The following is a 13253-nucleotide window of genomic DNA, read 5'->3' on the forward strand; positions in this document are numbered from 1 at the left end:
CTGGTCATCTATAAACATCTTGAAGAACATTCTGGCCTTAAATGGCCATGTACTCTTAATAATCTCCACCAGGCACAAACAGAAAAGGACTGGCCACCCATCAGAGCCTGGTTCCTCTCTAGGATTCTTACTTGTTTCCTGCCTTTCTAGGGTGCTTTCCTAGCCACCATGCTTCTACATCTGCATTGCTTGCTATTTGGGGTTTTAGGGTGGGTTTCTGTATAGCACTTTGTGACTGCTGATGTAAAAAAGTTCTTTATAAATACATTTGATTGATTGAATGCATCTTCTTTCTGGAAAGTGTTTCATGAAGACCCATTTGACTGTGCCGGCAACTTGAAATTAAATTCCATTATGAAATGCACATAACATTTATCAGCAAGCAAGTATTTATGTCAGTACTAAGTTTTTTTATTTGAATAAAAGTGCAAGTTTTAGCTAGCATACAAGTAAACAGAACAGTGTAATATGTATTTACATCTTGGCTATCAGCCTGTACCAAATGGTAGACCTAGTAGTGGGGTCGTCCCCTGTGGCATGCTGGTGTAAGAGGAAAGTGGCTCCATATTTCCAAAAAGAATACTGTATATTATTTAAAAAAAACCTCTTTAAACATTTAAAAAAATGTGACAATATGAAAATGTGACTATGAAAAAAAGGACTTAAATCGTTTTCAAATCTAGAATTGTCCAGTGGCATTGGTTTTCCAGTAGACAGGTGTGCCTGGTCTCTAATTGGCTTTCTGTGGAGCCATTCGTTTCTGTCCTATTCTCTGGTTGGACAGAGGAAGGTGGAGGGGCAGGGAGGTGGTGGGGGTGGCGTCCTTTTCCTCCCTAGCCCCCCAGTGCAGCCACTCTTTGCCAAAGCATAGCACCTGACCTGGCCATGGGTCATAATGATGACCTCAAATGTCATCAGAGATCAAAGGGAAAGTCTTGCTCACCCCTATGTGGTGGATTTCTTCTCCCATTCCTGTGTGTGCAGAGAGAACAGCGTTAATACCAACCATGATAGTTTCTGTATTTTACATTGTTTGAAGCTATTAATTTGTTCTCATGGCTCTTCATATAGCTCCAATGAATTCATTTGAGACGTTACATTTCTTCAGCCTTATCCCTGAAAACAGGCTCAAAACAAAAATAATTGTGCCTTTAAAGTGGTGGTCACCAACCTTTGAGTCAAGATCACTTTCGATGTCAAAATGCAAGCCGAGATCTACCGCTCAGATATATTTTTAAAAAACATGACTTAAAAAATGTAAACCTATGTAGCATTAACCTAATAAAAACAGTTCTGCAGGAATGAGGTTTGTGCAGTAGGCCTAATACATTATCACAGCATATTGACTATGCTTGCCCTGACAATATTGTTCTTCTCAGACCATATTATATTTCAAAACTTGAGTTACATGATAACAAAATAGATCAGTTGTTTTATTACGTGCGAGGCACTGGTGGGCATACATTTAAATAATGTAATTTTTTATTTTACCAGACTAATGGTACCTGCATGCATCTGATGGTCAGTCTCAGCAGAGGGAGGGAGAGAGCAGCAGAGGGTTCGCCTCTCAAAGTCCCTGCTCTCTCCCACCGGTGAGACTGACCAGAGAGAAGGGACAATGTCTTCCACCTGATGGCGAAACTCGAGAAGAACCACATTATTTCTATCTCATGCACAAATTAATGTTGTTGTTCCTTTGAAGTTAAACATTCCTCGATATTAAAATAGACACGACGAGCCACTAATAATAAAAATGCAGGCCTATCAATATACTTGGCTACTCATTCATTGCAGCTGTAGTGCTGGTTGTAGGGAGAAGCACATTTGTAAAGGTGTTGGAAAAAAAACAGTGTTGACAGTGCTGAATAAAACTCACTCTTTGCTGTTTTCTTTGACTGTCTCTCTCTGGTCATGGTTTTAAAAGTTATGAAATCTCACATAGGCTAGTATCAACTTTGCTGTGGGTGGGGTTATGGAAGCTGCAGGCACAGTAATTTGAGCTATCCGATTGGTCAGTAGTAGGTGCTTTGATTTAGCTCTCCATGTCCAAATCAAATGGTTCAAAATTGGAACACTTTGCCTACCCGGCCGGCGTGTAGGCCAGTTGATTCAAGTACACCTACCGCCAACAGCCCAAGACGAAAAAAAAAATACAAAAAATAGAAGCTCAAGGCTTTAATCGTTGGATTTCTACAGAAATGTTTGTAGATTGACTGATTGGTGACCACTGATTTAAATTACTGGTTCTCAAACGTCTCCTCAGGGACCTCCAGACATTTCACACTTCTATTGTAGCTCCGAACTAGCTCACCTGATTCACTCAATTAGTCAAGAGCTTGATAAGTTGAATCAGATGTGCTAGCTCAGGAATAAATCAAATACATGGAATGGCTGGGGGTCCCTGAGGAGAGGTTTGAGAACCACTGCTTTAAAGGATGTCAATCTCAGAGGCAGTACTGCAATAGTCTTGCATTTTGTCTCCTTTCCTCTGGCCAGTGTAAGAATAGTACTAAGTCAGAGTAAATGTACAGTGGCAAGAAAAAGTATGTGAACCCTTATGAAATACCTGGATTTCTGCATAAATTGGTCATAAAATTGGATCTGATCTTCATCTAGGTCACAACAACAGACAAACACAGTCTTCTTAAACTAATAACACACAAACAATTATACGTTTTCAAGTCTTTATTGAACACACCGTGTAAACGTTCACAGTGCAGGGTGGAAAAAGTATGTGAACCCTTGGATTTAATAACTGGTTGACCCTCCTTTGGCAGCAGTAACCTCAACCAAATGTGTTCTGTAGTTGTGGATCAGACCTGCACAACGATCAGGAGGGATTTTGGACCAGTCCTCTTTACAAAACTGTTTCAGTTCAGCAATATTCTTGGGATGTCTGGTGTGAACCGCTCTCGAGGTCCTGCCACAGCATCTCAATCGTGTTGAGGTCAGGACTCTGACTGGGCCACTCCAGAAGGCGTATTTTCTTCTGTTGAAGCCATTCTGTTGTTGATTTACTTCTGTGTTTTGGGTCGTTGTTCTGTTGCATCACTCAACTTCTGTTGAGATTCAATTGGCGGACCGATAGCCAAACATTCTGCCGGCAAAATGTCTTGATGAACTTGAGAATTCATTTTTCCGTCGATGATAGCAAGCTGTCCAGGCCCTGAGGCAGCAAAGCAGCACCAAACCATGATGCTCCCTCCACTATATTTTACAAACAACTCAACTGTAGTTGTTCTTTCCAAACAACTCAACTGTAGTTTCATCTGTCCACAGAATATTTTGCCAGTAGCGCTGTGGAACATCCAGGTGCACTTTTGCAAACTGCAAATGTGCAGCAATGTTTTTTTTGGACAGCAGTGGCTTCTTCGTGGTGTTCTCCCATGAACATCATTCTTGTTTAATGTGTTACGTATCGTAGACTCGTCAACAGAGATGTTAGCATGTTCCAGAGAATTCTGTAAGTCTTTAGCTGACACTCTAGGATTATTCTTAACCTCATTGAGCATTCTGCGCTGTGCTCTTGCAGTCATCTTTGCAGGACGGCCACTCCTAGGGAGAGTAGCAACAGTGCTGAACTTTCTCCATTTATAGACACTTTGTCTTACCTTGGACTGATGAACATCACGGCTTTTAGAGATACTTTTGTAACCCTGTCTAGCTTTATGCAAGTCAACAATTCTTACTCTTAGATCTTCTGAGATCTCTTTTGTTCGAGGCATGGTTGATACCAGGCAATGTTTCTCGTGAATAGCAAACTCAAATTTTGTGAGGGTTTTTTTCAGGGCAAGGCAGCTCTAACCAACATCTCCAATCTCGTCTCATTGATTGGACTCCAGGTTAGCTGACTCCTTACTCCAATTAGCATTTGGAGAAGTCATTAACCTAGGGGTTCACATACTTTTTTCAACCTACACTGAATGTTTAAATTATGTACTCAATATGGAAAAATACAATAACTTCTGTGTTATTAGTTTAAGAACACTATGTTTGTCTATTGTTGTGACTTAAATGAAGTTCAGATAAAATTTGATGACCAATTTATGCAGACATCCAGGTAATTCCAAAGGGTTCACATACTTTTTCTTGCCACTGTACTGTATGTGTATGAGTAAATTAGTAAAAAGTATGTTTGTGTGTGATCATATCAACAACATACACTGAGCATTCAAACATTAAGAACACCTGTTTTTTCCATGACTGATTGACCAGGTGATTCCAGGTCAAAGCTATGGTCCCTTATTGATGTCACTTGTTAAATCCACTTCAATCAGTGTAGATGAAGGGGAGAAGGACAGGTCAAATAAGTATTTTTAAGCTTTGAGACAATTGAGACATGGATTGTGTGTGTGCCATTCAGAGGGTGAATGGGCAAGACAAAATATTGAAGTGCCTATGGTATTAGGTGCCAGGCGCACAGGTTTATGTCAAGAACTGCAACACTACTGGGTGTTTCACGCTCAACAGTTTTCTGTGTGTATCAACAATGGTCCACCAACCAAAGGACATCCATCCAACTCAAAAAGTGCATACAAAAATGACCTTTGAAAATATGGGTTCTCCATTATAGATCCAAATAAAGTATTCAAATGCCTGTGTGTGGGGGGAGGGGGGGACAATAACCTCTGACCTTAGCCTTCTGCAGGACGTTGCCTTTGCTGGATGCCATGATTGACAGGGGTCTATTCTTAAGCGCGGTGGCAGAGTTGACAGGAGAGGAGTCCCCATAGTTTGTGGGGGGAGAGGGAGTCTGTGGGGGGCCCATGGATGCTGCTTTCGCCTGTAACAAGAAAGTCAAGAACTGAATGCTTATTCTGAATGTTTATCAAAGTTAGCTAGTTAACTTAGTGATGTTGAGGGGCATACTACGATGCAAGCTAGATCTACTCAGGGTTTTCTGAAGAATCCTAGCTTCAGTTAGCTTCACATTCCAGCTCAAGCTTCATTCGTGTTACGACGTTGGATATTGCTCGTCCGCCAGCCGCTAACTCCAGTAGGCTTGTGCATGCACGTGCATGTGGCTAGTTGAACGCCAAACTCTTCATTGAGACAATGCTGAAACATCAGTACATGGGCGAGTCAGTGCCACATTTTCGTTTGTGCCGAAATCAAAATGAAAGAAATGTTATCTTGCAAATTCAGCAGGCTACGGTGTGAAATTGGCTTTTAGAAGTGCCATCATTATTTGATTACTTATTGTTAACCTTTCCTTTTTAACATTTTCGCCTAAAATGACATACAGAAATCTAATTGCCTGTAGCAAGGATATGCATATTCTTGGTACCATTTGAAAGGAAACACTGAAGTTTGTGGAAATGTGAAAGGAATGTAGAAGAATATAACACAATCGATATGGTAAAAGATAATACAAAGGGAAAAAAAACGTTATTTTGTATTTATTTTGTACCATCATCTTTGAAATGCAAGAGAAAGGCCATAATGTATTATTCCAGCCCAGGTGGAATTTAGATTTTGGCCACTAGATGGCAGCAGTGTATGTGCAAAGTTTCAGACTGATCCAATGAACCATTGCATTTCTGTTCAAAATGTTGTTATCAAGACTGCCCAAATGTGCCTAATTTGTTTATTAATAACTTTTCATGTTCAAAACTGTGCACTCTCCTCAAACAATAGCATGGTATTCTTTCACCGTAATAGCTTCTGTAAATTGGACAGTGCAGTTAGATTAACAAGAATTTAAGCTTTCTGCCAATATCAGATATGCCTACGTCCTGGGAAATTCTCTTGTTACTTACAACCTCATGCTAATCACATTAGCCTGTGTTAGCTTAACCGTCCCGTGAATGGGACACTGATCCCGAATACGTTTTTAATTCCGTCTTTGGTTGCTTTGGTGTGCTTTTCAATGCACAAGCACCTTTTTTCCCACTCATATCGATAAAATAATTGTTTTTAGACATAGAAAATGTTTACTCTGCGTGAAGTTTCAAATGCATTCTGTCATTACTAAATGTTTGTGATAGGTATTTTAACATTACTATTTTTTAACACATTTGATTAATAAATATTTAAATCAGTCATCTACCTCAAATGAAGGGGATGATGACACAATATATGCGAGAGGGAGGGAATCTGATTTCACTGGTCCTCACCTCAGGCACTTCATTCAGGATAAATTGATTTATCCCTGAATTAGCCTGCCCCGGAGCAGGTTACAGATAGTTCTGAAGGATTAGAAATTAGAAATTTACCTGGCTAAAAGGTGAGCCACTTTCGTGGTACAGGTTATCCCGAGTTGAAGTTAGAGTTGACCAAAGTTACCGCGCTAACCCCTCAAACCAGGTACGTAGTCTAGGGCTCTGCTTTGTGATACACTCTTTGGTATATGCAGGATCCAGGGTAAAGTTTCCCTTAGATACAGCTCTAGGATCAGCTTCCCTTCCTCCAATCCTAATCTTAAAGCCAGGCACCACAGGCAAAAATTGTGATTTTGCTTCCATCTGTCAATTTTCAAATTTTGGGATGTTTTGCAACTGTAACTTGCAATAATGTAATTATATGCAAAATATGCATAAATGTGATTCCATGAAATTACAACATTTTGATAAGCTGTTCTGTAAAAGTCTGACCATTGAGTGTCTTATCACAGTAAAACAAAAATATTCTGCCTTGAAGCAATGTGTTGAAAAACGGATTATCGTAATATGCAAATAAGGCATATTTAAGGTGTTGGCTCATTTGCATATTTTTATTTTATATAAATAATACAAAAATATATTGTTTTTATGTATATTTTCAACTGGTAAAGTTTGTCTGATTAGAGTAAATAAAAAAAAAAAACGATTAGCCTGTGGTGCCTGTCCTTAACCATAAGTGGGGGAAATGTGAAATTTACCCAAGATCAGCATCCAGGGGCAAATTTGTTATAGGCAGTGTTAACCTACACACCATGGGTGTGTCCAGGAGGCTGCTGTCCAATGTGGTGCCCAGAACGAAAGGCCCCGCCTCTGCTTTCCTCAGACTCTCCTTCACATCCATCAATCGTAGCTCCACCTCCACCCGACAATGCTCCGCCTCCCGGCACGCCTCCTCCTTCTGCTTCAGACATGCATCCAGGGAGGCCTGCTGCGCCGGATCTGAGTAACATGGACATGTATCAATCAGAACGTCAAACCTGACATAATTACAATTACATTTTTACATTTTTACATTTTAGTCATTTAGCAGACGCTCTTATCCAGAGCGACTTACAGTAGTGGATGCATACATTTAATTTAATTTCATGCAAAACAAAATGTATTTTTTATTTTTTGTACTGGCCCCCCGTGGGAATCAAACCCACAACCCTGGCGTTGCACACACCATGCTGGCATTGCAAACACCATGCTCTACCAACTGAGCCACATGACATATGGATGCCAATCATGATCTCAGTGATTGAGAATGTTTTTATGTGACATGCTTGTTTACTTTACAGCTACATATGGCATATGCAGAGGGAAAGTCATGAAACAAGCATCATGTTAAACCATGTTAACTGTTTCTTACTAAAGGCTAGAATAATTAAGAATTTGCCAAATGTGCTCCTTTTTAGTAGGGGATAAAACACACAAAAACAAAGATTACACATGAAGTTGTCTTTTATACTTGAATGTCTTAAAAAACAGCATAGACACTAAGTAAAGGCTTGATTCAATCAGATCCTCTTTAGCCAACATTCTGCATAGCGGTTGTTTTGAGTGTCGGAGGTGGAATTGTGTTAGAGCTGTCAAATCCACAAGCGGCTCCCGGTGTTATAACTATTGCGGACATTGCCATTGGATGCAACAAAACCACACCCGACTTTATCATCCGGCAAATCCCATGTTCGACGTTGCAGCCGTGTTACAAGATCAAACACTCGAATGGGTGATGTTTTATTGGGCGCTTTCGAGCGGATCCATTTTGTCAAGTCCATAGTTGGTGACTGCCTTTCAAAATGTGTTACATTTGTGCCTACATGTTGACTGCATTAACTTTACAATGTGATCAAAGGTCATGCAGTTTTTGGATGAAGTCGCCTTCAAGTTGCTGTACTTGCTTCTCACCAACTGCAACATGCAGCCATCGCCTGGCTAGTGAGGAGATACTATATGTCAACTAATCAATAGGGTGTTTTTGGTTAACCTGTTGGGTCTAGGGGGCAGCATTTGCACGTCTGGATAAAAAAAAATGTACCCGATTTAATCTGGTTACTAATCCTACCCAGTAACTAGAATATGCATATACTTATTATATATGGATAGAAAACACTCTAAAGTTTCCAAAACTGTTTGAATGGTGTCTGTGAGTATAACAGAACTCATTTGGCAGGCAAAACCCTGAGACATTTTCTGACAGGAAGTGGATACCTGATGTGTTGTATTGACTTTAAACCTATCCCATTGAAAAACACAGGGGTTTAGGAATATTTTGGCACTTCCTATTGCTTCCACTAGATGTCACCAGCCTTTACAAAGTGTTTTGAGTCTTCTGGAGGGAGATCTGACCGAACAAGAGCCATGGAACGGTGATGTCCCATTAGACACCTGGCGCGCTACTTCATGTTGGGTACCCTCGTTCCAATACGTTATAAAAGGCTATGCATTCGTCCACCTTGAATATTATTCATGTTCTGGTTAAAAAGGCCCTAATGATTTATGCTATACAACGTTTGACATGTTTGAACGAACGGAAATATATTTTTTCCCCTCGTTCATGACGAGAAGTCCGGCTGGCTTACATCATGTGCTAACGAGACGGAGATTTTTGGACATAAATGATGAGCTTTTTTGAACAAAACTACATTCGTTATGGACCTGTGATACCTGGAAGTGACATCTGATGAAGAGAATCAAAGGTAATGGATTATTTACATAGTATTTTCGATTTTAGATCTCCCCAACATGACGTCTAGTCTGTATCGCAACGCGTATTTTTCTGGGCACAGTGCTCAGATTATTGCAAAGTGTGATTTCCCAGTAAGGTTATTTTTAAATCTGGCAAGTTGATTGCGTTCAAAAGATGTAAATCTATAATTCTTTAAATGACAATATAATATTTTACCAATGTTTTCTAATTTTAATTATTTAATTTGTGACGCTGACTTGACTGCCGGTTATTGGGGGAAACGATTTCCTCAACATCAATGCCATAGTAAAACGTTGTTTTTGTATATAAATATGAACTTGATAGAACTAAAAATGCATGCATTGTCTAACATAATGTCCTAGGAGTGTCATCTGATGGAGATTGTAAAAGGTTAGTGTATCATTTTAGCTGGTTTTATGGTTTTGGTGACCCTGTCTTTGACTTGACAAAACATTACACACAACTCTTGTAAATGTACTGTCCTAACATACTCTAAATTTATGCTTTCGCCGTAAAACCTTTTTGAAATCGTAAAACGTGGTTAGATTAAGGAGATGTTTATCTTTCAAATGGTGTAACATAGTTGTATTTTTGAAAAATTTGAATTTTGACATTTATTTGGATTCAAATTTGCCGCTCTTGAAATGCACCTGCTGTTGATGGAGTGCACCACAGGTGGCACGCTAGCGTCCCACCTAGCCCCAAGAGGTTAACCAATGCCAACATGACCAAAGACATGACTGAAACAGGAACCAATTTTGCTACGATTCTAAAGCTACAGGGGATACAAATTAGAGATAATTGAGACCTCTTTCTAAGCAATTTATTGTACACACATTATATTTCAGTTTGTGAGAGTGTGATATATACCGAAAGGTTGCAAGATCGAATCCCCGAGCTGACAAGGTAAAAATCTGTCGTTCTGCCCCTGAACAAGGCAGTTAACCCACTGTTCCTAGGCCGTCGTTGAAAATAAGAATTTGTTCTTAACTGACTTGCCAAGTTAAATAAAGGTAAAAAAAGACTCGAGGCTGTAATCACAGTCAAAGGTGCATCAAAGTACTGAGTAAAGTCAATTCGTCAAATTTCAGCCCTGCTATAGCTGCCCCGGTCAACTGTAAGTGCTGTTATTGTGAAGTGGAAACGTCTAGGAGCAACAACATCTCAGCCACAAAATGGTAGGCCACACAAGCTCAGAGAACGGGACCGCCGAGTGCTGAAGCGGTTAGTGTGTAAAAAATCTGGGAAGCCAGGCTTAGCCAATCAGAATGAGTTTTTCCCCACAAAAATTATTTATTACGGACAGAAATACTCTTCAGTTTCATCAGCTGTCCAGGTGGCATGTCTCAGATGATCCCGCAGGTGAAGAAGCCGGATGTGGATGTCCTGTGCTGGCGTAGTTACACGTGGTCTGCTGTTGTGAGGCCGGTTGGACATACTGCCAAATTCTCAAAAATTATGTTGGAAGTGAACATTCAATTATCTGGCAACAGCTCTGGTGGACATTCCTGCAGTCAGCATGCCTATTGCATGTTCCCTCAAAAATGTAGACATCTGTGGCATCTGTGGCACCATCTGTGTAATGATCATGCTGTTTAATCAGCTTCTTGATATGCCACACCTGTCAGATGGATGGATTATCTTGGCAAAGGAGAAATGCTCACCTAGGGGCGTAAACAAATTTGTGCACAACATTTGAGAGAAACGCTTTTTGTGTGTATGGAACATTTCTGTGATCTTTTATTTCAGTTCATGAAACATGGTATCAACACTTTACATGTTGCGTTTATATTTATGTTCTGTGTATTATGAATGTAGCTATTTATAGGGCTAATGGTAACTGCTTCTAAACTTCTAATGATCCAATCAACCATGAACGATTGACAGTATGCCTAGCTTCAAGTTGAAATGGTGTCCTTTGGGCAAATCAGATGCCAATGTAGCCTACATAAACCCAACCTCACTCCAAATTTTCTTTCACACACAGCTTGTGTAACAAAAGTTACTTACTTTCAACTATTCCATGTTATTAGGTAGTCTACGCAAATGAGTATGGAAGCTGCTCAATCTCTAAATACGATGGCTCAGCTGAATCGAACTCAGATTGTTTCCAATGCTAAGCAGGATACATAGAAGTAGGCATCTGGATGGTAGACTTGTTCTCACTGAAGTGCATTACTCCTCATATACCAGTAAGAGTCACTGTTCATTTGTTGGACTAGGGCGTCACATTTTATTTCAGTATACCCTTCTATATTTAGGTTGATGGCATGACATTGATTCAAACATACCATTGAATTTAATGCAAATTCCACGGATACATAGTTTTGATGATTATGTTGAAATTAGATTGATGAAACAACCTGTTAATCAGGTTAAGTCAATGTATTTATGTTGAAGTTTTACCCTAATTTCAATGTTTACAATGCTGGTTGAAATTAGATGAAAACAGTACTGGTCGATGACTTTTTTCAAATCCAATGTACTTCCACGTTGATTCCACGTCACAATATGTTAACAAATTAGGTTGAAACAACGTTGATTAAAACCAATGTGTGCACAGTAGGAGGTGAGGAGAAAGGATGCAAGCAATGGAGGAAAGATGAATTGAGAAAGAGCCCTTGTGTAAAGGCTAACCATGTGTTGTGCTCCAACACAAGGGGTTGATGGTGTACCTTGGCAGGTGCTGAGTTCCTCCTTGGTCTCCCTCCTCTCCTTCTTCAGGTTGACTAGGCTGCTCCTTATCTCTTCCTTCTCTCTCTCCAGCCGGTCACGCTCTTCCGTGTAGAGCCGCATGTCCGCCTCCGTTCTGTTCTTCCCCAGCTTCACCTCGATGGCCCCAGGGATGGCTAGGAACCAAGAGGAAGAAAATAAAACATTTTACATGTGCATAATTAATAGGCAAATTGTATTCCTCAGGATTCATTTTATTGTTGAACAAACAATGCTCTCAGTCAATCCAAATGCTGTTGAACCTCAAACCTGAATGTTTAACAAAGGAAATGTTATGTCTTTCTCAGGGAAATATATAAGTGTGCACAATTATTAGGCAACTATTAGTGTGCACAATTATTAGACAACTAAATTACAAAAATAAGTTCTCCCAACTCACTTGTTTATTCAGTGACCAATATAGCCACCCTTCTTTTCAATAACTGCCATGAGCCTTCGATCTATGGAGTCTGTCAGTTTCTTGATCTGTTCACGATCAACTTTCACTGAAGCAGCAACCACAGCCTCCCAAATGCTGTTCAAAGAGGTGAATTGTCTTCCCTCACTGTGAATCTCACGTTTGAGAAGGGCCCACAAGCTCTCAATAGGATTTAAGTCAGGTGAGGAAGGGGGCCAGGTCATTATTTGGGCATCTTTGAGGCCCTTGCTGGCTAGCAGTGGAGTACTTGGATGAATGTGATGGAGCATTATCCTGCATAAAGATCATGGCCTTCTTGAATGCTGAGGACTTCTTCCTGTACCACTGCTTGTAAGATACTACTGAAAGTATCTTCCAGAAACTGGCAGTAGATTTGAGAGTTAAGTTTCAGTCCATCTTCAACCCGAAAAGGTCCATCCTTAATGACAGCAGCCCATAACAGTACCCATCCTCCACCTTGCTGGCGCCTGACTCAAAGTGCCCTGTGTCCATTACTGATCCAGCCACGGGCCCAATCATCTGGTCCATCAAGAGTCACTCTCATTTCATCTGTCCATAAAACCTTTGAAAAATCTGTCTTCAGGTATTTCTTTGCCCAATCTTTACGCTTCAGCACTTAACACCTTGTACTTCTGAACACTCCAGGTAGGTTGCAGTTCTGTGGTGGCACTGGAGGATAATGGGTTCCTGGTAGCTTGACGTTTAATTCCTCTCAAGTCTTTTGCAGTTAATTTGCACCTTTTCTTCTCCATGGGTTTTTTGCGCTCCAGTTGACTATTCGCAACAAAACGTTTGATTGGCCGGTGGTCACGCTTCAATAGTTTAGCTATTTCAAGAGTGTTGCATCCGTGTGAAGGGCATTTTACCATTTTTGATTTTTCAGTGTCAGTTAAATCTATTTTTTGGCCCATTTTACCTGAGGTAATGAAGCTGCCTAATCATTATGCACATAATGCACACCGCCAATTATGCACACCGCCAACCACCGAAAATTATTAAATCCAATAAGCATTCAAGTTTATATGGTTTGGAGTTGGAAAATGTCCATAGAAATAATGATAAGATCAGAATACTCACTTGCCTAATAATTGTGCATGCAGTGTATGTAAAATGTGTATGCAAAATGTGCATGTAAAATATATACGTAAAATGTATGTATATGTAGCAAAAAAGCTGTAAAAAAAACTAAGATAGATCCATATGTGCATAGTTCAGGTAAAACATTCTACATGGGATTAATAGTGTATAA

The 13253-nt window shown here is 40.0% G+C and overlaps 1 protein-coding gene across 2 annotated transcripts in view; it reads right to left on the reverse strand.

Moving 5' to 3' along the window:
• Nucleotides 1-389: 389 nt before the first annotated feature.
• afap1l2 (actin filament associated protein 1-like 2) overlaps nt 390-13253 on the reverse strand; it is a 173941-nt gene continuing 161077 nt past the window's right edge. For both annotated transcript variants that reach the window (XM_045702610.1, XM_014159299.2), the window contains exons 16-19: nt 11529-11702; nt 6913-7100; nt 4634-4783; nt 390-972 (exon numbers count right to left, since the gene is read on the reverse strand). In XM_045702610.1, the coding sequence (XP_045558566.1) occupies nt 946-972; nt 4634-4783; nt 6913-7100; nt 11529-11702 (539 nt within the window). In that variant the 3' untranslated portion in view covers nt 390-945. The remainder of the gene's footprint in view (nt 973-4633; nt 4784-6912; nt 7101-11528; nt 11703-13253) is intronic.

This window comes from Salmo salar, chromosome ssa19 (genome assembly GCF_905237065.1).
Source record: "Salmo salar chromosome ssa19, Ssal_v3.1, whole genome shotgun sequence".
Lineage (NCBI taxonomy): Eukaryota > Metazoa > Chordata > Actinopteri > Salmoniformes > Salmonidae > Salmo > Salmo salar.